Here is a 25,965-nt window from a genome sequence, read left to right as displayed (position 1 = left end):
GAAACCATCTCTTGATCAAGATGAGTTAGTAAATTACAGACCTATATCTAATCTTCTTTTCTTATCTAAAATTCTTGAGAAAGTAGTTGCTAATCAACTATGTGAACATTTACAAAGTAATGACCTACTTGAGGAGTTTCAGTCAGGCTTCAGAGCTCATCATAGCACTGAAACAGCTCTGGTGAAGGTCACCAATGATATTCTCATGGCCTCAGATAATGGACTTGTGTCTATACTTGTCCTGTTAGATCTCAGTGCTGCATTTGATACAGTTGATCACAATATTCTCCTACAAAGACTTGAGCATACTGTAGGGATTAAGGGAAAAGCATTAGGCTGGTTTAAATCTTATCTGTCGGACAGATTCCAGTTTGTTCATGTTAATAATAAATCTTCCTCAAACTCTAAGGTCACTTGTGGAGTACCACAGGGTTCAGTCCTTGGACCAATTCTATTTACTATATATATGCTTCCGATTGACAAAATGATCAGACAGCATGGGATTAATTTCCACTGTTATGCTGATGACACTCAGCTATATTTATCCATAAATCCTGATGAATCCAATCAGTTACTTCGACTGCAGTCATGTCTTGATGACATCAAAAGCTGGATGACTTTAAATTTCCTGCATTTAAATTCTGACAAGACAGAAGTTGTAATCTTTGGGCCAGAGTCTTCAAAAAATAAAGTTCTTAATCAATCACTTAATCTGGATGGCATTAACTTGGCCTCTGGTAATAAAGTTAAAAATCTTGGTGTTGTTTTCGACCAAGACATGTCATTTAAATCCCATATTAAACAGGTTTCCAGAGTTTCCTTTTTTCACCTCAGGAATATCGCCAAAATTAGAAACATTCTGTCCAGGAGCGATGCTGAAAAACTAGTCCATGCATTTGTTACTTCAAGGCTGGACTATTGTAATTCTTTACTATCAGGAAGTCCACAAAATGCAGTTCAAAGCCTTCAGCTGATCCAAAATGCTGCAGCAAGAGTTCTGATGAAAATCAACAAGAGGGATCATATTTCTCCAATTTTAGCTTCCCTTCATTGGCTTCCTGTTAAATCAAGAATAGAATTTAAAATTCTCCTTCTAACGTATAAAGCCCTTAATAATCAAGCTCCATCATATATCAGAGCTCTGATTACCCCGTATGTTCCTAACAGAGCACTTCGCTCTCAGACTGCAGGTCTGCTGGTGGTTCCTAGAGTCTCTAAAAGTAGAATGGGAGGCAGATCCTTTAGCTATCAGGCTCCTCTCCTGTGGAACCAACTCCCAGTTTTGGTCCGTGAGGCAGACACCCAGTCTATTTTTAAGACTAATCTTAAAACTTTCCTTTGTGACAAAGCTTCTAGTCAGAGTGGCTCATGTTACTTATTGAATTAAATTTATGAAGTAAGGTCCAAAGCCGAAATTAGAGAGAACTCTGTAGAGATAATTATGTTCCACTCTGTCGAATGCCTTTTCTGCATGAGAGCAGAGCTGTGTCGGGGTGTTCAGAACTTGCATGGATTATATTTAATACACGACGTATACCATGGTAAGCTTGTCGCCCCTTTATAAATCCGTTCTGATCAGGGTCCGAAAGGGATGGTAAAAATTTCTCTATTTGCCTATTTGCTAGTGCTTTGGATATTATCTTGGCGTCAGAATTTATAAGTGAGATTGGTCGGAAAGATTCACAATTCGTGGGAGATTTTCCAGGTTTAGGTATTACTGTTATGATCGCGTTTCGTAAGGAAGGGGGTAATTACTGAATGGTATAACTTTCCAATAGCATATTATATAGGGGTTGTAGTAGTTTGTTTTTAAAAATCTTATATAGGTCCAAAGCTATCCCATCTGGACCTGGTGATTTTCCTATTTTTAAATTAATCTATTACATTTGAGAGTTCCTCTATAGTTATTGGTTTATCCAGTTCTGATTTAGCTGTTTTACTAAGTGTGGGGAAGTTTATAGAATTAAGAAAGGGGTCAAATGATGTTTCTGGTATATGTCCATTAGATGTAGATAGTTTTGAGTAGTAATCTTTGAAGAGATCATTCATTTTTTGAGGATCCATAGTATTTTCATTTGCAGTTGTGATTTCATTTATTGCCCTCTCATTTTGTAGAGTTTTAATGCGCCACACTAAAAGTTTTCCTGCTCTCTCTCCGTGATTGTAGTAGGATTGTTTCAATCTGAACATCTTTGATGATTCTTTGTTAATAGATAGTTTGTCGTATTTTGCTTTCAATAATAGCAGTTCCTGTTTTTCTTTGGAGCCCTTAAGGTTTATCTCGAGTTCAGTCTGTTGTATTTGTTCTTTAAGTTCTAGCATCTCCTTAATAGTGTTATTAGTTTTGGTTTTTGTGTAGCTTATCATATGACCCCCATATAAAAGCCTTAAAGGCTTCCCATCTAATAAATGCAGAAGTCTCAGTTTTATTAAGGCTGAAGTATTTGTCAATATTTGTCTCAATGTGTTTCAGAAATTTGGGCATTTGCAACCAGAGGGGTTTTAATCGCCAAAAAGGATTGCATCTAAATATATTTAAGGGTGAAAATTTAAGCATGCATAATGAGTGATCAGAGATCAGAACGCTTTTGTAGGCACAACCCTTAATTCTGGTAATCAAAGAGTTTGAAATTAGGAAATAATCTATATGGCTATAGCTATTATGAGCAGTTGAGTGGCAAGAGAATTCTTTCTTTGTCGGGTTTTGTATTCTCCATATACAGTATCTCTTAAGTTTAATTCAGACATAAAATGTTGTATAACCCATCTACTCTCTGATTGGTCGAGACCAGGATCCAAAGTAGAGTTAAAGTATCCACCAATAATCACATCACTGTGAAGGGTTGTAATCGTGAGAAACAAATTATGTAGAAATCAGGGTCATCTATATTAGGACCATACAGGTTAACCAAAATTAAGCTTTGGTTCATCAGTGACACTTGAATTATTAGGAATCTCCCAGCAGGATCCATGATAGTCTTTTTTATACAAATAGGTAAAGATTTATGAATAAGAATTACCCCCCCCCCCCCCCCCCCACTAGCCTGTATAGAAAAGGAGCTTGAAAAAACCTGGCCTGGCCATCTTCTTCTTAGTCGTGCAGTTTCATTTTTAAGCAAGTGAGTTTCTTGAATAAAAACCACTTTAGGATGGTATTGTTTAAGTCTATTCAAAACTCTTTTGAGTTTGATCAATTTCCTCAGGCCTCTAACGTTCCAGGAGATCACATCAACAACGGATTCAGCACTCATTTACTTAATCTCCATATATCAGTATTTTCTGTTTTTTGTCTCAACTGTAGGAATTTGCGAGTGACAACTTGAAGAACATTGCACCTTGAGAACACTGAACATTTACTAACGCAAAAAACTTTCCTGAGATTTCCCACAAGTGGCAATCTCAGATTCCCTTTCCTCTTTATGCTGTGACTTGGCTATGTAACTGATCCGAAGAAACAGGAGCAGAAAAAAAGAACCGTCTACTATAAAGAACTCACACCACCACCACCTTGAACTGCAAACCCCAACCGTAATATCTAGAAATTATGTCCCACCGCTACAAGGGAGGATTTAGATGAAATGCGTAAAATCCCGGATCACCGATCAAATGGATTATTGAACCTTATTTAACTTTGCTGACGCCGTCTAGCGTATAAGTGTGGTCACCCGTCAGTTTGTTGTTTTGTCTTCCGTATAAATTTCTCTACATCTGATGGTGTGTGGAAGAGGAAACGACTACCGCGCTGGAAAATCCTCATCTTTGCTGAAAATATCAGACCAAAGTTTATGTTCAGATTACAGAGTTGCTGTTTCTCCTGGTCGTATTGTTTCCGTTGCTTCACCACCTCCGTGGATAGATCAGGGAAGATCATCACATGACAGCCGTTGTACATCACCTTTCCTTTTTTTTTTTTACATCACCTTTCCTTTTTTTTTTTCTTTTTTTTTTACATCACCTTTCCTTACAGACGGGCCGCATTCATCACCCTCATCTTATCTTGATAGTTTAGAAATTTTATGATGATCACGCATGGCGGGCCGCCTGGAGCGTTCTGGCCTTGCAGCCTGTGGGCGTGTTCAATGATTGGGGTGGGGGGGGGGGGGTGTAGGAAATACGTCTCGCCCAAGGATCTCCATCAGCCAGGTCTGCAGAAAAGTCGCGATGTCCCCTTGTAATGTTTTCTCGGGAAGTCCCACAAATCTTAGATTGGATCTTCGGGAGTCATTTTCAAGCTCGTTCCCCTTCAAAGAGAGCTCCTGGATTTTCTTTTGTTCTTTTGTTTCCTTATTTGTTAGCGAGGCGAGGCCGTCCTCCAGGTCGCTGATGCTCAACCCATTCACAATGCAAATCCTGAGTTAAACAAAACATTATTTAATGAAATAAGATTTTAAAGAATGATTTTCTCAGTAAACATCAGTAACTTCTAGAACGCTCGATTTTATTAATGCGATTATACCTCCGGGAAGCTAGGGGTCACTGTAGCGATCGGTCGCTAAAATTGGTTACTTCTAAAGTTATACAAAAAAAAAAACTTGAAATCGACCTTTATAATTAATGCGGCAATAACGTTCATAGCACTATCTAACGATGGTGGAGCAAATGAAACAAATCTTATGCTCGAAACGAACCGTAGTCGTATATCCGAGAAAGCTAATAGCATTAGGCTAATAGACATTCGGCTCTAACTTTAAAAAACTTTGGCTTTATTTTAGTCGTAATGAGTGCACCGGATAACACAAATATCAACATCCCATCAGTGTATAAAACCCTTGTGGAGATAACATTTGTTATGATCATGAAGACACGAGTCACATCAGCAATGGCATGGTTTCAAAATGCTAATGGGAGCTATGTCGGTTAGGGTGACCAGACGTCCCCGATTTTACCGAGGGGGGAAAAAGTTGCGTGTAGACTGTTATTACGATAGAGCTGTTGCACGCAGAAACATGCGTTACGGTAGCTGGCTGCGCTGCTGATAATATAAAGATGAGGATCAGAGCGCACCACTAGATGGCGGTAACGATCCCTTTGGATGTCAGCACCCATTAAATCACGAAGAAGAAGAAGAGCGCACCACTTTTAAAACAGAAGAAGAAGAAGTGAAAAGTCGTCAACTGGTGGCAACTGATGGGGAGATGCTGAGTTATGGTAAGTGTGTTAATCGATTAATTTTATTTGGATCAAACTGATCCTGTGATAAATGTTTGGTTTGTCCAGGTTAAAAAATAATCAATAAAAAGTGAGACAAAACCACGAGTTGCTGCTCGCATCAGTAAAATACACTCAGATAAAATGTAACAGAATGATAGAAAACTCTTTGTAAGGCGCTAATCTGGTACGTTGGTTCTCCAGGGATCAACAAGGGTTCATCTAAAGATGTTTTAGAACTGATTGGTGACCTTTAGTTTTCAGATAGTTAGTTATAAGTAGAGTTATTATAAGTTGTTTTGCTGATTTATGGTTGTGATTTATGAGCATAGACTTCCAGGTTTAGGTTTAGGTTTTCTACTGCTCAGTTTGGATTTATGAAAGTTCCTCATGAAAAAATAGGAGTCAGTACCAGGAGAACAAGATCTGCTTGATCTGAGAACGATGGAGGAAGAGATAACCGCCTGTTTAATGTTCATTTATTATGTTGTTTATGCTTTTAGCTCCTAATATTGTGGTAATTAGCATTTTTAGTATTTAATCAGATTAGATGATAATAATAATAATAATAATAATAATAATAATAATAATAATAATAATAATAATAATAATAATAATAGGAAGTTTTCATGTTGTACATTTTAATGTTTTTGGAGGTGATTTTAATTATATAATGTCTGTTTTAGAATAATACAAGATTGATACAAGAGGAGAGAGGAAGAGGATAGGAGGTTAAATGAGAGTGGAGGAAAATAGGAACACTGATGGAAAGAACGACTGATGAGAAGGGAGAAAAATTTACTTAGAGATTTAATAAAGTTCAAGTGATGTGAAGTGTTGACATGATTTGAGTGATAAACTAACTTATTGAGTAATGTAGTGTGTGAAGTATACTATGTAAAACAGAGTGACTATATACTCAGGTTTGAGTTGTCTGAGGATATATCCTCTTTCAGAGTTTCACTGCACTTCTCTAGCTGTGGCAGAAAGAAGAGGCAGTTTAGTTGTATTTTTTTCTTGTGTTTTAAAAATGTCAGTTCTGCACAAATTTCCTCTTCTCCTCTTATTTTATCCAGACCTCTGGATACCGTGGCTGATGGCTCTTCAGAGACAGAAGGCCTTGAAGAAACCAGAGATGATCTCATGTTAGCGACTCACTGACCGGAGTTAACTCATCTTATAGGAGCAAACAATATACTCACACATCAACTACTACCATACACATAATGTAGTTATACACACTTTATGTAAGTTTATACATGTTCATGCTGCACTACACACAGTCACTGGCATTCATGTCAGGAGGATTTCCAAGTCTGTGCTTTTTTAACTTGTTTAACACCTTTTCACCTCACATCACCACAACACATTTTCTCACCCCAAACAGGCTCTAAGCACAGCTCCACCTCTTCCTGAACCTCAGCAGCTCCTTTGTTTCCATTACTGGACAGACTGATTAATCCAGGTGTGTCTGACTTTAGTAACCAGCCACACACACCTGGATTAATCATCTTGTCCAGTAATTAAAGACAGGAAACAAAGGGGTTGGGTGCGTTGTGCAACGGGTAGCAGTGGAGGGCGGGGACCTTGGCGTTCCGATCCTCGGCTGCAGAAGCTGGCTCTTGGGACGTGGAATGTCACCTCTCTGGTGGGGAAGGAGCCTGAGCTTGTGCGCGAGGTTGAGAGGTTCCGACTAGAGATAGTCGGACTCACCTCAACGCACCGCTCTGGCTCCGGAACCAGTCTCCTTGAGAGGGGCTGGACATTCTTCCACTCTGGAGTTGCCCATGGTGAGAGGCGCCGAGCTGGGGTGGGCATACTTGTTGCCCCCCATCTCGGTGCCTGCACGTTGGGGTTCTCCCCGGTGAACGAGAGGGTGGCCTCCCTCCGCATTCGTGTGGGGGGACGGGTTCTGACTGTTGTTTGTGCTTATGCGCCAAACAGCAGTTCAGATTACCCACCCGTTTTGGAGTCCTTGGAAGGGGTACTGGAGAGTGCCCCTCCTGGGGACTCCCTCGTTTTGCTGGGGGACTTCAACGCTCACGTGGGCAATGACAGTGGGACCTGGAGGGGCGTGGTTGGGAGGAATGGCCCACCTGATCTGAACTCGAGTGGTGTTTTGTTGTTGGACTTCTGTGCTCATCATGGATTGTCCATCACAAACACCATGTTCAAGCATAAGGGTGTCCATATGTGCTCTTGGCACCAGGACACCTTAGGTCACAGTTCAATGATCGACTTTGTTGTTCTACTCTGTTTCCTGTGAGTCTGCATAAGGTCCTGTGAACTCTGTTAGAGCGGATCAGTTATTCTGCTGACAGCAGATTCTGGAAACTCGCCTGGTTCTGATGTTTTAACACATTTATTTTGTGTGTTAAATAAAGTCTGAAATTAATTCAATCTGTTCTTTTTCAGAGATTTAAAGGATTCAAAGACAAAGCAGCTGGAAGTAGAAATTTATTTTTTACACTGATATAATTTACAAAAGTAAACAAAGTTTGCAGCTTTCAGCCAATCAATCAGAAGATCACTGATGATGTCACCGTGCTTTCTACCAATGAGCTGCTTCAAACCGATGACGAGGCAACTGAAGGTCTCTGAGTTAAAACTTTGGCCATTTGGTGGCGCCGTGGATCCGAAGCACAGAAAGAGAAAGCTTTGGCACAAAGCATCCTGGGAGTTTGAGTACAGGTTAAGTCTTTTCCTATGTCCTCCACAATGCTCCGCCCTCAGTGTCTGCAGGTAATTAAAGACCTCCCAGATTGCACTGCAGACCACACCCCCTGAAACGTTTAGCCAATCAAAGGCTGCCGAGGCCCTCCCCCATTCTGATTCGCTGTCCAGGCTGCAGGCTGAAGCTGAAGTCTCTGGGAGCCTCGAACAGCAGAACGATGGTGGAGCCCAGGTTAAACTCCCCAACAGGCTCTCCTTTGTGCAAAGCCACACCCCCTTCACCTGTAGCTGATTTCACCTGGTTGCCCACAGCAACATAGCTTCGATCATGGAATGAGCCTTGGCTGTAGCGAGGAGTGTTTGTCCGCAGCTCCTGAGGAGGGAAACAAAGACAAACCGACAATAGGTTAATTGACAGCAGCTAGGGGGCGCTCTCGATCAATCTTTATTTATATGCACTGTAACACAGGAGAGCCATAAAACTGTATTATTAATCATAATACAACTATTGATATGCATAAATCAAGAGGAGCGCTATGGCAAAAGCCGTATTGCTCCACTTGTAAAAGTAAAATCTGTTGAGCTCTTTTTGGCATTAAGACAACAATTCTTATTGCCAGAGAGGACACTGTTAATAAAATAAATAATAATAATAATAATAATAATAATAATAATAATAAAATTAATAAAAAATAAATAAATAAAATAAATCTGTAAAAGCAATAATTATAGCTGCTGCAGCGGCGGAGACAACCAGCAGGTCGTTGCTCTACAATCTGCTCAGTGTGTCTGGGAGCAAATCGGCTTTTCTGACTAAATAAGATCTTCCAGCAAACAGGGAACAGAACCACAATCAATGGGAATAAAGTCTAAATCCCCAGAGAATAAACTAAATTAAATTATGTTTTCTATTATGTTTAAGAAGCAGCATTTAAAACTCTTGTGAACCTGAAGAGGAGATGAAGGGAAAGCAAAGTTAATAATAACAGCAAGGCAGAATAAAAGTGGTGGTGAAGAAAAACCGGACCGAAGGGATCTGGAGATTCTGTATTTAAAAGACATTATGGAAATAAAGCTTTCTGCAGTTTATTGAGCTAAGTTTAGCTTCATTTCAGGATCTTTGGCATCAGAAAAAACCTCAACAACCGTGTCTACCAGAGCCGATGGAGAAGGCTGAGCTCTGACACTAAGAGCAAAGAAAGGCCACAGCGTAAATCTCCGTCTCTCCTGGTGAAAACCAGCGTCACCTCTGCTACTGCTGGGTACAGAAAGAGGAACATGGTGAGAACGCAGGTAATAGCACCCAGAACCAGGGGCTGAAAATCAAACAGAGATAACCCCTAAATAACAGAACTGCCACTGAATCAGAAATAACAACATGGCAGAAGGACTTCAGATAAAGGTCTAGTGCACTAATGTCCACCTCAAACATCACGCCACAGGAAGTAATGGCCGTACCGTCGCTCAGCAAAGGCGGTGACCAGCAGCAGGCCAGCAGACAAAGCCTCAGAGCAGCTGGTTACTGTGAGAACTGATGCTTCTACTGACAGAAACACCTACCACTCCCTGTAAGGGTCCAGTAACTACAGAAAGAAAAGAAATAACTACTAGAAAGCGATCCATCGCCTGCATGGACTTCCAGAAATACACAAAGAAGGGTTAGCCGCTCAGATCCATCAGCAGCGTTACCTGAAACTCTCCACACCTGACCAGGTTAGGCCCGGTGGACCTCTGTCTCCATCCACATATTCAGAGACAGCGTTTACTGACAGAAACACGGTGAACTCTGGGCTCCCCAGGGTCCCCCATTAAGGCCAATGTGTACCTGGAGGAGGTGGAGAGCGGGGCCCTCAGTGCTTACAGGGGACTCCCCCAACTCTCTGCTTTAGACGCGTAGATGATGCTACAGTACGTTAGCACTCAGCTGGAGACTTTCAGCTGATTCCCATCAGCCACTGGAGCTGCTGTCAGAAGTCTGAGTTACAGGTGGAGAAGGTTCCCTCTGCCACGAAGGAGAACCAACAGGGAGCAGGTCAGGAACTCACGGCTAACCTGTGGTGCAGTGGTCCCTGGAGAAGTGAGAATATATACTACACCACTGGCTGCAGCACTGTGGTTACCCACAATGGACGTTTGTCAAGTCAGCCACGAAGCTGGAAAACAACACAGGAGACACCAGACAGACATTTTCCTGAAAGTGTCAGGAGGTTCTGAGAAGCTCAGGATCACAACATGCCAGTAAATGTCTAACCTAATAACTCTGAGACAGAACCGGGTTCTTCCTGCAGACAGAACATCCTCAGCTGAGCGGCGTTGTGTCTGTGGTCCAAAGCAGCTCAGAGTCCACCAGAGAAACTATGAAGGTCTGGAGCAGCAGGAGGACCAGCAGCCAGACTCAGAGGTCCTCTCCAGAACTAAGGAGACACTGCTGAGGACCATGAGGTCCAGATGTTGGACAGGGAGGACAGATGTTAGGAAGAAGCCATCTTTACATTTTTTATGAAATTCTGGGGCTTTACTTGATTTCAAGTGATTTAGTGCTGTAGATACTTCCTCCTTAGTTCTAGCAAGTTTTACACTCATTCATTCTGAAGTGGTTTTTATTTGGAGGGTATCTAAGAACAAACTCTATTCTTGTTCCTTATGTGTTGCGTCAGAGCTGCATCATTTTTCAAAAAAGATCTTAAAACTTTAATTGATTTCTCAAAATCTGTCCTTCACTATTTTAACCAAAAAATTTTTAAAAATAAAACAACTGGACTTTTATTCTGAAGCTGAAGACGTTTCTCTTCCATCCAGGAAGCTTTCTCAGTTCTAAATGTCTGCAGTAGTGAGGAGTTCCAGCTTTGTAGACCTCCTTAGACCTTAGAGTCACCTGGAGACTCACCTGTAGACTCACCTGGAGACTCACCTGGAGACTCACCTGGAGTCTCACCTGTAGACTCACCTGGAGCTGGTCGCCCCAACAATGGAGTCTTACAGCTTTTTTATGACTGCCAGCATCAGTTGTAAGTTATCAGTTCAGCATCAAAATGGAATAATGGGTCCAAAACAATAAAAGTAAAAATTAACAACAACAGGGAAGAGATCTGGGTCTCAGTTTTCAGACTCGGTTATTTCTGATGACGGACTTTATATCCAAGAGGTCAAAGGTGAATTTATCCAATCCCAGATTAAACAGAAACCATTTATGGACCAAAATGGGCCTCAGTAAAGATCTATGAAGGAAGCAAAGGGCGCTGTGAGTCCTCCGGTTTCTATTTAGTGTAGAACCGTGTTTTACTATAGATGGAGGGTTGGTTGAAACAGAACCTAAATCACAGAGACCCGGTCTGGGTCAGAACCTGGTTCTGAGTCGGCTCGTTTAGCCATCAGCGCTCTGTAGCGCCGCCTGAAGGCAGAAGTCTGAATAACGTGGATGAGTTGGGTCAGCAGCAACGTCAGCTAGAACCCTACTGAGGGTTCTACTGAGACAGCACCAGAAACATACCAACAAGGCCTCAGGGTCAACCTGCGCAGGAACATGATCCCACGGATTCAGGTAAACACAGAAAACTAAAGAGGAGGAGCCGAGCGTCAGCCAGACGGCCCGGACTCACACCTGGACCCGCAGGTACTTCAGTTCCCAACGCTCAGACTGACAGGATGCTCAGCAGAACATCAGCAGAACATCAGGAGAACACCAGGAGAACACCAGGAGAACATCAGGAGAAAACCAGGAGAACATCAGCAGAACACCAGGAGAACATCAGCAGAACACCAGGAGAACATCATCAGAACATCAGGAGAACATCAGCAGAACATCAGGAGGAAACCAGGAGAACATCAGCAGAACACCAGCAGAACATCAGCAGAACACCAGGAGGAAACCAGGAGAACATCAGGAGAACATCAGGAGAACACCAGGAGAACATCAGCAGAACATCAGGAGAACACCAGGAGAACATCAGGAGAAAACCAGGAGAACATCAGCAGAACACCAGGAGAACACCAGCAGAACACCAGGAGAACATCAGCAGAACATCAGCAGAACACCAGGAGAACATCAGGAGGAAACCAGGAGAACATCAGCAGAACATCAGGAGAACACCAGGAGAAAACCAGGAGAACATCAGCAGAACACCAGGAGAACACCAGCAGAACACCAGGAGAACACCAGGAGAACACCAAGAGAACATCAGCAGAACACCAGGATAACACCAAGAGAACATCAGCAGAACATCAGCAGAACACCAGGAGAACATCAGGAGAACATCAGGAGAAAACCAGGAGAACATCAGCAGAACACCAGGAGAACATCAGCAGAACACCAGGAGAACATCATCAGAACATCAGGAGAACATCAGCAGAACACCAGGAGAACATCAGCAGAACACCAGGAGAACACCAGCAGAACACCAGGAGAACACCAGGAGAACACCAAGAGAACATCAGCAGAACACCAGGATAACACCAAGAGAACATCAGCAGAACATCAGCAGAACACCAGGAGAACATCAGGAGAACATCAGCAGAACACCAGGAGAACATCAGGAGAACATCAGCAGAACACCAGCAGAACATCAGGAGAAAACCAGGAGAAAACCAGGAGAACATCAGGAGAACATCAGCAGAACACCAGGAGAACACCAGGAGAACACCAGGAGAACACCAGGAGAACATCAGGAGAACATCAGCAGAACACCAGCAGAACATCAGGAGAAAACCAGGAGAAAACCAGGAGAACATCAGGAGAACATCAGGAGAACATCAGCAGAACACCAGGAGAACACCAGGAGAACACCAGGAGAACACCAGGAGAACATCAGGAACACTGAAGCTGCAGACGGACTGGACTCACCTGGTCGAAGTAGACCCTGATGGAGCCCACGTTGGTGGCGCCCACCGCCGTCAGGGAGAAGAAGCCGTGCTGCCATTGGCCGCTCAGCACCACCCTCTCGTTAAGGCAGAACAGCTCTTTGACCCAGCGGGCCACACCTGGGTTGACTGACATTAACGAGCCTAACGAGGACAGAGTCACAGAGTGAGGAGGAGGAAAGCGAAGAAGGAGAAAGGTGAGGCGTCGGCGCTCACCTGGGAAATGACGGCGCAGCTCCACCTTCCAGTCGGTTGGGGAGTGGAAGCAGTGGTAGTCACCTGGAGCCAGGTAGACCACCACGTGGAACAGCTCGGTGTCAGGAGACGACAGAAGGTGCTCCTGGAAGGACGACGAGGACGGGTCTGAAACACAGAACCAACACACGTTCCATCCAGCAGCTCAGAACCCAAACGGCAAAGTTCTGACGGGTCAGAGGTGGCCTTACCTGAGCCGCGGCTCGTCTGTGGACCCAGGAAGCTCTCCAGACTGTAGGTAACCCCCTTCACCTGTTCCACCTCAGAGTTCTTCACTCGCCCAAAATGAAGGATCTTCCCGTCAGCTGGAGATGTCTGGAACCGAAGCACCACAACAGAACCAGGTGACCCACTGAGTCCAGACCGACACGCCCAAGTTCTGCTACACGCCTTCATCTCAGCCGCTCCAAGACGTCCTCTACACCCTGAGACGTCATGAACCTGTCCCACATTACGTCCCAGAACCTGGATCTATGTCCCAGAACCTGGATCTATGTCCCAGAACCTGGATCTACGTCCCAGAACCCGGATCTATGTCCTAGAACCCGGATCTATGTCCCAGAACGCGGATCTACGTCCCAGAACGCGGATCTACGTCCCAGAACCTAGATCTACGTCCCAGAACCCGGATCTATGTCCCAGAACGCGGATCTACGTCCCAGAACCTAGATCTACGTCCCAGAACCTAGATCTACGTCCCAGAACCTAGATCTACGTCCCAGTCCAAGTCACAGAACCAGAACGGTAAAAGCCCGTTCTACATTCAGGTACAAGGCCTGCTGTATATCCCAACCTAAGACCAGTTTTATCATCCAAGATTGGTTCTACACTCCAGGACAGGATCCGGTTCTGCATCCGGGTCCAAGATCCGGTTGTACTTCTCTTCAAATGGAGGCATAACGACACGCTAAGCAGCTGCAGCGGTAAAAGTGTGAGAGTCTAAAATCAGATTTATGTAGATGGAAGGTTTTTCCCTTTTTAGGTTTAAGCTCCCGGATAGAATCCATCAGGATGAACGTTCTTCCACAGTTGCTGTATTATTTCCATGTCTACCAGACAGAATCCCACCTAAACAGTTCTTAGAATGGGACACATTAATAACGAGCTATTTGTGGCAGGGTAAAAAGGCCAGAATTAAGTTTAGAACTCTGCAACTAAAAAAAGGAAAGGGTGGAATGGGCCTTCCCTGTTTACAGGAATACTATCATGCAGCCCAGTTGTTCACCATCATACACGACAATAAAAGGAATGGCCATAAAAACCCTACTTAGTGATTAGAAATTACAGGAAGAACAGCAGAGGACGCCATAACAGACTTGTTGTTATTTCAGCTTTTAACTTTTTGTTCTCTCTCATTTTTCTCTTCATAGAAGGTACACCTGGTCTGGTGTTCTGTTAGCTGTGACATCATCAGGGGAGGCAGATCATCCTCTATTACCATCTAACATAGAAAGTACTCCTGGGTCAATGTGAGCGTCTGAGCTTTCTGTGTCTCTGCTCTGTCTTCTCTAACATAGAAAGTACTCCTGGGTCAATGTGAGCTTCTGAGGTTTCTGTGTCTCTGCTCTGTCTTCTCTAACATAGAAAGTACTCCTGGGTCAATGTGAGCTTCTGTGCTTTCTGTGTCTCTGCTCTGTCTTCTCTAACATAGAAAGTACTCCTGGGTCAATGTGAGCTTCTGTGCTTTCTGTGTCTCTGCTCTGTCTTCTCTACCATAGAAAGTACTCCTGGGTCAATGTGAGCTTCTGTGCTTTCTCTCTCTCTGCTCTTTCTTCTCTAACATAGAAAGTATTCCTGGGTCAGTGTGAGCTTCTGAGCTTTCTGTGTCTCTGCTCTGTCTTCTCTAACATAGAAAGTATTCCTGGGTCAGTGTGAGCTTCTGAGCTTTCTGTGTCTCTGCTCTGTCTTCTCTACCATAGAAAGTACTCCTGGGTCAATGTGAGCTTCTGTGCTTTCTCTCTCTCTGCTCTGTCTTCTCTAACATAGAAAGTACTCCTGGGTCAATGTGAGCTTCTGTGCTTTCTGTGTCTCTGCTCTGTCTTCTCTACCATAGAAAGTACTCCTGGGTCAATGTGAGCTTCTGTGCTTTCTGTGTCTCTGCTCTGTCTTCTCTACCATAGAAAGTACTCCTGGGTCAATGTGAGCTTCTGTGCTTTCTCTCTCTCTGCTCTTTCTTCTCTAACATAGAAAGCACTCCTGGGTCAATGTGAGCTTCTGTGCTTTCTGTGTCTCTGCTCTGTCTTCTCTAACATAGAAAGTACTCCTGGGTCAATGTGAGCTTCTGTGCTTTCTGTGTCTCTGCTCTGTCTTCTCTACCATAGAAAGTACTCCTGGGTCAATGTGAGCTTCTGTGCTTCCTGTGTCTCTGCTCTGTCTTCTCTACCATAGAAAGTACTCCTGGGTCAATGTGAGCTTCTGAGCTTTCTGTGTCTCTGCTCTGTCTTCTCTACCATAGAAAGTACTCCTGGGTCAATGTGAGCTTCTGTGCTTTCTGTGTCTCTGCTCTGTCTTCTCTAACATAGAAAGTACTCCTGGGTCAATGTGAGCTTCTGAGCTTTCTGTGTCTCTGCTCTGTCTTCTCTAACATAGAAAGTACTCCTGGGTCAATGTGAGCTTCTGTGCTTTCTGTGTCTCTGCTCTGTCTTCTCTACCATAGAAAGTACTCCTGGGTCAATGTGAGCTTCTGTGCTTTCTCTCTCTCTGCTCTTTCTTCTCTAACATAGAAAGCACTCCTGGGTCAATGTGAGCTTCTGTGCTTTCTGTGTCTCTGCTCTGTCTTCTCTAACATAGAAAGTACTCCTGGGTCAATGTGAGCTTCTGTGCTTTCTGTGTCTCTGCTCTGTCTTCTCTACCATAGAAAGTACTCCTGGGTCAATGTGAGCTTCTGTGCTTTCTGTGTCTCTGCTCTGTCTTCTCTACCATAGAAAGTACTCCTGGGTCAATGTGAGCTTCTGAGCTTTCTGTGTCTCTGCTCTGTCTTCTCTACCATAGAAAGTACTCCTGGGTCAATGTGAGCTTCTGTGCTTTCTGTGTCTCTGCTCTGTCTTCTCTAACATAGAAAGTACTCCTGGGTCAATGTGAGCTTCTGAGCTTTCTGTGTCTCTGCTCTGTCTTCTCTAAGCCCCAGTGGGTCGAGGCAGATGAGCGTTCACACTGAGCCTGGTTCTGGTTCTGCTGGAGGTTCTCCTCCCTGTTAAAGGGGAGTTTTCCTCTCCACTGTCGCTTCATGCATGCTCAGTATGAGGGATTGCTGCAAAGCCATCAACAATGCAGACGACTGTCCACTGTGGCTCTACGCTCTTTCAGGAGGAGTGAATGCTGCTTGGAGAGACTTGATGCAACCTGCTGGGTTTCCTTAGAGAGGAAACTTTCTCACCAACCTGGAGGTTCTGATGGAGTCTGACTTTGGAAAGAGCCTTCAGATGATGTGATGTTAATTTGCAAATTATATAATGCCATACAGCTGTCTAACCATGAGAATACAGAATACATAAAGAGAAAATGAAGGTAATAATCTGCAGTGGGTCTCGACCCGATCAGACACATGGCGGGAGTTCTGCTGGAGAAACATTGTACGATGTTTTTTGTTGCACTCATTCAGAGACGATATGAAAGCAACAGGAGGAGCCGACCACTTCCACGTTTTCTGGGACCGCCAGGTAATAAAACCGTATTGGGAAGAGTTCCACAAACATATTGAAAATATATTCAATGGGCAACTTACATTTGGACACATGGACCAATAAAGACAAAAATCTGCTGGCTACACTAGTGGCAGCCAGAAAGAAGGCCATCAGAAGGAAACGGCTAAAACCAGATCCACCCTCTATCAGTGAATGGATTGAAATTGTTTACCAGATTTATGTTATGGAAAAAATCTCTTTCCCTTCAAGTTGACAAAGAAAACATTTACAAGATCTGGACCAAATGGACTGAGTATGTAAAACCAATTAGATCCGACTTCACTTGATTGTTCTTGTAAATTATGTGTCTGGCCCTATTGTGGTTTTTATTGCTCCAGGTGGTGCAATCCCCATTATTGTTCAATTCTGTTCATTTTTGTTATCGTTTACAACTAAGTTGGTCATAGTCTGTAAAAGAAAGTACCAGAAAGGCAGTATAGACAAAATCACTTGCACTCTCCGCTTATATCCTCGAGTTCGATCTTAAATGGGTAAAGCTGTAATTAATGAATGTGGGGGAAATCTGTCTTTCTAATCTGTCTTACAAAAAAAAACTGGGAGACTCTATTAGAGCGGTTTCCTTCACCGGGTTCGTCGTTAAGCTCATTAAGTCCAGGTTGTTCAGATGTGTCACCAATTAAAATTTTCTTTAAGAACGTTCTGCCTGTCATAGCGTCTGATCTGACTCAGATAATAAACACGTCCCTTCTGTCAGGAGTTTTCCTCCAGTCCCTAAAAACAGCAATTATCAAACCACTGCTGAAAAAGAACAATTTAGACAAACTTCTCCTCCAGAACTTCAGGCCCATCTCAAACCTCCTTTATCAGCAGATTATAGAAAAAGCTGAGTTTCAACAATTAAACACCTTCTTAACAACGACCGGCCGCTTTGACGTTTTCCAGTCAGGTTTCCACCTCGGAAAAAGAAAAGTTTAAATAACTAAACCGCCCAAACTAAAGTCAAAGCTAACCCAAACCTGCTTCCCAGTTTCAGTGCAGTGGGAGGAGCTTACCAGGCAGGAAGCAGCACAAACTGGTCGGACTGCAGGTTTCAGACGTCGACGGAAAAATTCCCCCAGATTTTTATAATGATGTAAATCCTCCACCGCTGCCTCCTGGTGGACATGCAGAGGAATGACGCAGTTAGAAACAAACAGGAAGCAGCATCAGTCTGTTTCTGCTTCTGCTCCAGACCTGCATGTTGACGCCAAATGTCCAGATGTACAAGGAGTAGATGGGTTTACGGAGCCAGGTGGGAAGGTCCAAGCCGTTCAGACGGCCCCAGGCCCGAGAGACGAGGCGGGTCGGGAAGGTGCGGTACAGCGCCACCTGCAGGAGGAAACAGGAACTACAGCTTTAATTTTTCTACGTTTTTTCAGAGGCAACAGAGCGGAAGATTCAAATCAGAGAAATCAGTTCTGCCATCATCAGCGGTCAGTTGGTCTCAGTAAGGCTCTGATTGCTCTCACTGAGATTTTTTTGGGTCAGAGGTTCTGGTTCTGGCCGTTAAACCAATCAGTCTGCAGTGACTGATTACCTCAGTTATTGATCACAGAGGAACAGACAGCAGGAGGAAGCAGGATGTAACGGTGCGTCCCATTTGTCCTCGGCAGTCGGGATTCTTGACCTCCGGATCTGAACATTTAACAGGAACGGCCTTAAAGTCGGTTTTTCGAGTCTGAAAGTCGGTGCAGCAGAACACGGGCCTGACTTCTGTATTCATGATGGCTGCTACTCGCAGCAACAATGAGTAAAACCTCAAATTTTAAAGCAGGTCTATTTATGTAACATTTAGTCAGTGGAACAGGTGCTGCCTTTCAGTGTTCATCAGACGGGACATTTCAACTGTTTATCCGCTCAGAAAACCGCATAGAACAGCGTTATTGTCATTGTTTCAACAACAGAGCCAGCGGCCATGTTTTTTCCTACCGTCTGATGGAGGGAAACTGAAACCCAAAAAAGACGAACATGACATAACCTGCGGCTCGCTTGTCCCGACCTCCGAGGAAAAAGGAACGCACCATAAAACCAGAGAAAAACTGCAGGATGTACAAATATAGTCACCCATCTCCTGCTTTCTTTTCATCCAATCAGAAGCCCTCTCACAGCGGCTCTTACCCGATTGGCCAGCGGCCGCAGGGCATTGACAGACAGGATGAAGCCGAGGAAAGCAATTGGCCGGCGATGCCAGGGGGCGGGGCGACAGACGCCATTACTGAGCGCGCTCAGACGGTGACGCAGAGCCAAACGAGGAACCCGGAGCCTGACATGAAGGGGCGGAGCATAAAGGAAGAGGATGAAGACAAACTGAAGATGACAACTAAGCTAATCAGAACCAGGTGTGCGCTGGGCGGGGCGTCAAGGTGCTGCAAGCGGGAGGAGGCGGAGTCATTTATCAGACGGCTGAAACTACAGAGCAGGGAGGAGCCAGACAGTAGAGCAGGAAACAGTCTAGTTAATTAACTAACCGACTGACTAACTAGTTAACTAGAAAGCTGGTTGTCTCAGTAGTCCCCATCTGAGGCCTGCTAAGTCCTGGTCCTGAAGGTTGACAGTTTAAACCAGACTGACCTGAAAGTTTCACGACCGTTAACTGGGTTAGCAACTGTGTTAGCAGCTGGGTTAGCAACTGGGTTAGCAACTGGGTTAGCAGCTGGGTTAGCAACTGGGTTAGCAGCTGGGTTAGCAGCTGGGTTAGCAACTGGGTTAGCAACTGGGTTAGCAGCTGGGTTAGCAGATGCGTTAGCAGCTGGGTTAGCAACTGGGTTAGCAGCTGGGTTAGCAGATGCGTTAGCAGCTGCGTTAGCAGATGCGTTAGCAGATGCGTTAGTAACTGGGTTAGCAACTGGGTTAGCAGATGCGTTAGCAGCTGGGTTAGCAACTGGGTTAGCAGATGGGTTAGCAGATGCGTTAGCAGATGGGTTAGCAACTAGGTTAGCAACTGGGTTAGCAGCTGGGTTAGCAGATGCGTTAGCAACTGGGTTAGCAGCTGGGTTAGCAACTGGGTTAGCAGCTGGGTTAGCAACTGGGTTAGCAGCTGGGTTAGCAGCTATGTTAGCAACTGGGTTAGCAGATGCGTTAGCAGCTATGTTAGTAACTGGGTTAGCAGATGCGTTAGCAACTGGGTTAGCAGGCTTTCAGAGGATCAAATGCTGTTTCCAAGGCAGCCACGCCTGTAATCTGCTCTAATCTGGTCTTTATCTCAACTAATCCTTGTCTCTCTGTCAGATCCAGTGTCTCGTCCCAGATTCTGGTCACAGCTCTCTCTGTTCTAACGTCTCCTGACATCAAACTGATTGCATCTTCAGGCAAAAACACTCATCATGTCAATCTTTTCAGGCTACACTGACCGGCTCTGGTCTCGTTATGCATGGAGCTTCAGCCTGACTCCCGGGTCAGATTAAAACCACCTTCATCTGTTTGAGTGGAGCAGAAAAGAACTGACTACAGGTTCAGTGCATCTGGACCTCAGTCTGCAGCCTGAACTCCACCAGCCGGTTCTGTAGGACCACTGAAGCTGAGGCTGGACTTCAGACTGCCCCCCCCCCCCCGGGGTCGACCTGAGACATCACAGGTAAGAATGTGAATCTGAGAGCCAATCAGCTCCTGTTCTTCATCTCTGCTCTCCCACCTGAAGCGTCCAGCAGCTCTGGTCCTCACCCCTCTCCCTCCTCCTCCTCCCCCTGCGTCTCGCTGGCTCTCGCCCTGCCGCCGCCTCACCTGCCGCAGGGGGCTGCGGTCCTGCCGAGGCGGGCAGAAAAACCTCACCATGAACGTGCGCCGCGCGCCGAGGACGGCGCCGGGAGCTGAGCGGGTCGACGACACATGGTGACAACAGCAGCAGCAGCAGCAGAATGGGAGGAGGGGACAGACGGCAAAGTGTTAATGCACACAGGCCCCGCCCACACCGCCACGCTCCAGTCTATAAATAGCAGACAGGTCAGAGTCCAGGAGACGGCGGCTGATGGAAAGATCCGGATCAGTGACCACGATCGGCCCCTCAGACTGCTGAGTCATCGCTGTGATGATCAATAAACACAGCGATCAATCATCAGATGCAAGCAGTCCAATCACAGCCTGCCGCTGCACTGCCTGGTTACCGATCCACCAATCACACCGGACTTCCTGGTCACGGACCAATCAGGAGGCAGGGCAGCTGTAAGGAGAGGAGGCAGGACCATGTGACTGGTCACTGAGACATCACCTTCAACTTTCACCCAGACAACCAATCAGAGCAAGCTCCTTCACCTGTGTGATGTCACAGACTCAGCTTCACACGATTGGTTAATTCTCTTCTGTTACAGTTCTGCACGTGCTCAGATGGCTGCAGAGCGACCGGCTGCTAACTGGTCGGTTCATCGGATGGTTTTCTGATCATAATCACCGTGATCAATAAAGTCCTGCTGGGATGTATTTACCCAGAGTGCTCCAGTGCATGACAACCAGAGCAGAACATCTACATCATCACAGAAAGAGTCAAACATTCCTCGGTTAAAGGGGAATATTCTCTCCAGAGATCTTTAAGAGCAACTCTACAAACATTCATGGACAGCAGGACGTTTAGGTCCCTGCAGACGGAGCAGAAACCTCACAGCATTTATTTCCATAATAAACATGTAGAAAATCATCTGATCAAGAATAAAACTGAGAAATTCCTCAACATTTATACTGGCAGACCTTTTCCATTTTCATCACCTTACATTTACCTGCATTACAACAAGCTTCAGCTAATAAAAGTCAAACTTTAAAACATTTGAAGCCGACTGTAGTTGATTAAAAGCGCTCGACACGATCCGATACGTACCGCTGGCTCATTTGCACGAACAGAATAACTTCCAGGAAGGCAATTTTTAGTTTTTCTTACTTTCTTTTATCTTATTGTGGGTGGGTGTTTCTTTGTGCGAACATTTTATGATTTAAAGGCAATAACAAAAATACAGAAGAAAATGGTTAAATCACATTCCGATGGACGCTGCGTATACGCAATGATCACGTCACGCAGAGCAAAAGTTACATTGATTTGAATATTTGATTTTCTCTGAACTTAGATGTTCAGAGAATGATAGTTGTTATTAAGGGAATTATAGTATGTTGTAGGAAAGTATGGAGTCCTGTTTAAACTAATGAACCGGAAGTTATTCAGGTACGGATCGTTCTACCGGTAGTGACAGCGCCGCCAGAAGCGTCACTCTCCGCCTAACATAAAAATGAAGTATTTCATAAGACACTTTTAAATGAGGGCTGCACAGTGGCGCAGCAAGAAGGTTCTGGGTTCAAATCCAGCCCTGGGTCTTTCTGCATGGAGTCTGCATGTTCTCCCTGTGCATGCGTGGGTTCTCTCCGGGTACTCCAGCTTCCTCCCACAGTCCAGAAACATGTTAGGTTAACTGGTGTGAGAATGGTTGGTTGTCCTGTCTGTCTCTGTGTTGCCCTGCTGGACTGCCCACCTGTCCAGGTGAACCTCTCGCCCATTGACAGCTGGAGATTGGCACCAGCACCCCTCACCACCCCAATAGGGATAGACGTGTTAGAAGATGGATGGATGGACTTTTAAATGAACAATTAGACAGTTTATATCAATAATTTCTATAAATAATAAACAGACGGGGCCCCAGTGCTGCCCCCTGTGGAACCTCCCACTTAAACCCATAGAGACCTGCTGGTTAAATAACCGTCAAACCAACAGTTTGTTCAGACAAACTCGTTACGACCTCCTGTTATCAAACGCTGCTGATAAATTAATAAATATGGCTGCACAAAGGCACTTACTGTTACAATCAATGAAATCATTAACCACTTTTAACGCTGATGTGGGGCACCAAGCATTTTCCTAAAGCCGAACTGAATCCGATCAAACAACATTTACAGGTAAAAATTCCTTTGGTTGTTCATTGGTTGGTCATCAGGACCTCGGCCAGTACAGATAATTCTGATATTTGTCTGTACTTTTATAATTCTGCCTGGTCCCCCTTTGAATGGGGGTCAAACATCTCCCCCAGTGTCCAAGGAGAGATGAAAAAGGTCCGTTTGGGTGGCGCAATGAAACCAACAGCTAACTTTAAAAACCAGAGATCCGTTTGATCGAGACCTGCTGCCTTGTTGAGTCTCACCACGGGGAACAAGTGCTAGAATAAAGTGTAATTGCAGATCCTCTACAGCAGGTGGCAGTGTGGCGCTCTCATCGTCAGAGACACACGAGCTTCTCAGCGATCACATAAGGTGGCGCCAAACTGCTCCGCGCAGAAAGCTCCACACTAGCAGAGCAAGTGGTGCAAAAATAAAAACTTTCTCTGTGTCCAATGATGCTGCCGCCTAACGTGAAAATCACAAGCATCTTCAGGAAGAGCTGAGAAACTCAAAGATAAACAATTCAATAACTGACAGCAACTAAGACTTTATTGCTCATGTGGTGACATGAAAAACTGCCTGAGAGGATCTACTAAATATGTCAGCATGAAAGAATGAAGTCACAGGGAAATTTTGTTTATTTGTTTTATTTTGCAAATTGCACTTTGATATTCTTTAAATTTTTTCTTTTAGATACTAAAAACAATGTTAATAAAGTTATTCTTTGCAGTAAGAATATCTAAATTTCTTTTTGTTGTTTTCTTGAATGGTAACGAGGATACAACATTATGCAGAGCTGCTTGCATTACAAGTATAGCACAATATTTTTAAGTCTTCTAAGAATTTTATGGACAAATCAGACTATTTACAGTCGCCGTGGACAGTGAGGTTTTTTTTTTCTTTTTGGGGCGTGAAATGTTTTCTTCTTCCAAGGGGAAAAAATAATGGTGAAACTATTATCTCTAATCTGATCAGACATCATCCAGGGACCTTCAATCACATACAGACTTAGAGGCTCGATCTGAATACCCTTAATAACTGCTCCTACCTCCTACCTCCTATCTCCTGCTTCCATCTCCTGCTTCCATCTCCTACCTCCTAGCTCCTAACCCCTAGCTCCTACCTAGCTCCTATCTCCTACCTCCTAACTCCTGCTTCCATCTCCTGCTTCCATCTCCTAACCCCTAGCTCCTAACTTGGACGGAGTCAGAGACGTGGATGGAGGATTCGTTGATAGGGTTCATTATGGTCCATTCAGGTGGAGTAGCTGCGCTGCAGGTGTTTTTCTTACCTGTGTGGGCGTGGCTAAGTGGGGTGCAGCCTCTTCATCCTGTTGGCCCCGCCTCTTGTACTGCTGGTACCCAAGGTAACAGCCCCCAGTGACGATGAGCAGAGGAAACGGCCGGGGACGGGCCAGGAGGCGAAGACCTGAAGAGGCAGAGGAAGCTGATTGGTTGACAGACCTGATGACATCATCGTCTACCTGCTGCGGGAGTCCAGGGACTCACCTGTGCTCAGGCTGCGGTGCTGGCTGCAGCTCGGCGAGGAAAGTCTGAAAGACGAAAAGCTGATTAAGAGCCATGAAGACGGTCAGCTGTTCACAGGTTCTGGTTCTGGTTCTGGACGGGCTGAACCTGCTGTTCACAGGTTCTGGTTCTGGACGGGCTCACGCTGTCCTGCAGGTAGTGATTTATCACTGATTACAAAATTAATTCATAAAAATATTAAAATGCTCTGAGTCAGAAAAGCTTTCCTGCTGCAGGTCTGACCCGGCCCGGCTCGGCCCGGCTCGGCCCGGCTCGGCCCGGCTCGTGGTACCAGGCTACAGTTCTGCTTTAAATCAGCTACGGTTCCAGAACCACTCAAATGTTGACGATTTAAAGTTCTCTTATGCGGGAACCAGGAATCTTCTGACTGGACCATTGACTGGCGGTGTAGCCCCTCCCCCACTTGTTGCTTAGCACTGCAGGTCAGCTGGCTTCTCCCGGCTGAACCAACCAGAACCTCAGCCCACACTGGAGCGGTTCTGCCACCACGGGTCTGGGCGTGCTCACAGAACTCTGACACGGCAGCAGCAGCTCATGTTCTGGTACCACACCAGGCCCGTCTGGGTCCAAAGCGTGTTCCGTCTGGGTCCAGGGAACCGGGCCCAGTAAGGAAGGGAGAAAACACCAGAACTTCTGGCCCTGTGTTAACGACGACATGGAGGCGCTCCACCGGGTCACAGAACCGGAACAGACATCAGTTTATGAGGGTTTCACTGAATCCACTCTCATGCTGTTTGGACCGGGCCAGAACAGGAGGTCAGAACCGCCCCCTGGTTCTGACCTGAACATCCACATCAGATCATTATTGGAGCACCGCTGGAACCAATTAGGCTCTTTTGGGTTTTAGTCCAGTTGAATAAAACAGAACCAGATAATTAGGCGTGTCCTCCAGCTGGATCTGGTACCGAACCTCACTCGCAGCCCTTGAAATGATCAGAACATTTTCCATCGGATCCAAAAGAACCTGGACGGTAAAACGGTTCTCTGGGAAGAGTTCGGGCTGAACTGGACTGATCCGGACTTCTATGTCCTGCTGGAAGCCTCCGAACCTTTGACCCAGTTCCTGCCAGAGGTTCTGCTGAATCCCAAACGGACCTGCGGACTCCTCGGAACCAGAGAAGCTCTGCCCTGACCGGACCGCCTGTTTACCTCATTAACCTCCGCTGCAGCCTTACTTCCGGGCTGCAGGTGTCACTTGACCGCTAAACCTGTAATCGAACCTTCGGCTCTCTACCTGTGTGACGTCACAGAACGCCGTGGCGGGACGTCGGCGCGTGTTTAATGAGCTCAGGTGTTCCAGGTGAGTTTACCTGCATCTGGACCTCGAAGCTCCGCTTAGCAACCTCACTGCGGCCGCCATCGTCTCCTGGGGACGTGACGTCAGCAGGTGTGACGTCAGACTTCTTCTGCTGCAGGGCGCTGCGCAGGCGCGGTGCTGCCCCCTACCGGCCATCAGCGGGGGCGTTGGTTCTGCAGAACCTCCACATTCATGGAGCTGCGGAACCAAAAGCCTCTCCAGAACCCACCAGAACCCACCAGAACCCACAGACTCAGCCAGAACCACCGCCAGGTATCCACAATAAAAAACTGAAAACTTGTTGTTGGGTTTAAAACATTTGTTGATGAGATTTTTCTGCTGAACAGAACCAGGAGACCGAGCCTGAAATTCTGACCGTCTGCAGAGACTCAAAGTCTGGCTCCCTGGATCTCAGAGAATAGACTTTAAAATCCTTCTGTTAGTCTATAAATCCCTGAATTAGCTCCTAAATCCATCACAGACTTGTTATCAGGGCATCAACCCTCCAGACCACTCAGGTCTTCTGGCTCCAGCCTGATCTGCAGAACCAGAACCAGAACCAGACATGGAGAAGCAGCATTTAGTTCCTATGCTCCACTGATCTGGAACAAACTCCCAGAAAACTGGAAAAGTGGAGAAAGCCTGAGTTCCTTTAAAT

At 45.3% G+C, this 25,965-nt stretch overlaps 2 protein-coding genes across 3 annotated transcripts in view; both read right to left on the bottom strand.

Moving 5' to 3' along the window:
- fer (fer (fps/fes related) tyrosine kinase) overlaps positions 1-12,682 on the bottom strand; it is a 69,638-nt gene extending 56,956 nt beyond the window's left edge. The window contains exon 1 of the mRNA XM_036139834.1: positions 12,662-12,682. The gene's annotated coding sequence lies outside the window, so the exon portion shown is untranslated. The remainder of the gene's footprint in view (positions 1-12,661) is intronic.
- pisd (phosphatidylserine decarboxylase) lies at positions 7,593-25,455 on the bottom strand. Of its 2 annotated transcripts, XM_036139835.1 has the most exons (9): positions 25,321-25,455; positions 23,972-24,015; positions 23,755-23,891; positions 17,811-17,945; positions 17,630-17,731; positions 13,125-13,248; positions 12,895-13,041; positions 12,662-12,822; positions 7,593-8,194 (listed from the first exon to the last, which is right to left on the bottom strand). In XM_036139835.1, exons 1-9 carry the CDS (start codon positions 25,368-25,370, stop codon positions 7,949-7,951), a joined length of 1,146 nt encoding a protein of 381 aa, XP_035995728.1. In that variant the 5' UTR covers positions 25,371-25,455; the 3' UTR covers positions 7,593-7,948. The 2 variants fall into 2 exon arrangements, with proteins under 2 accessions (XP_035995728.1, XP_035995729.1); XM_036139836.1 differs by lacking the exons at positions 23,755-23,891; positions 23,972-24,015; positions 25,321-25,455 and adding exons at positions 18,735-18,879; positions 20,385-20,487.
- Between the last annotated feature and the right edge of the window lie 510 nt (positions 25,456-25,965).

The sequence above is a fragment of the Fundulus heteroclitus genome, chromosome 8, assembly GCF_011125445.2.
Source record: "Fundulus heteroclitus isolate FHET01 chromosome 8, MU-UCD_Fhet_4.1, whole genome shotgun sequence".
NCBI lineage: Eukaryota > Metazoa > Chordata > Actinopteri > Cyprinodontiformes > Fundulidae > Fundulus > Fundulus heteroclitus.
Note: the sequence above shows the minus strand (reverse complement) of the source record. Positions and strands in the feature narration are given on the sequence as shown.

Bases quoted from the DNA above. Each gene is read 5' to 3' on its own strand.
- pisd (XM_036139835.1), bottom strand. From the start codon at position 25,370: ATGGCGGCCGCAGTGAGGTTGCTAAGCGGAGCTTCGAGGTCCAGATGC. The intron at 17,732-17,810 runs GTCTGGAGCAGA...CATGTCCACCAG, and splicing joins CATTTGGCGTCAACATGCAG to GAGGCAGCGGTGGAGGATTT. The intron at 8,195-12,661 runs GTGAGTCCAGTC...TTCCCTCCTCAG, and splicing joins TCAGGGTCTACTTCGACCAG to GAGCTGCGGACAAACACTCC.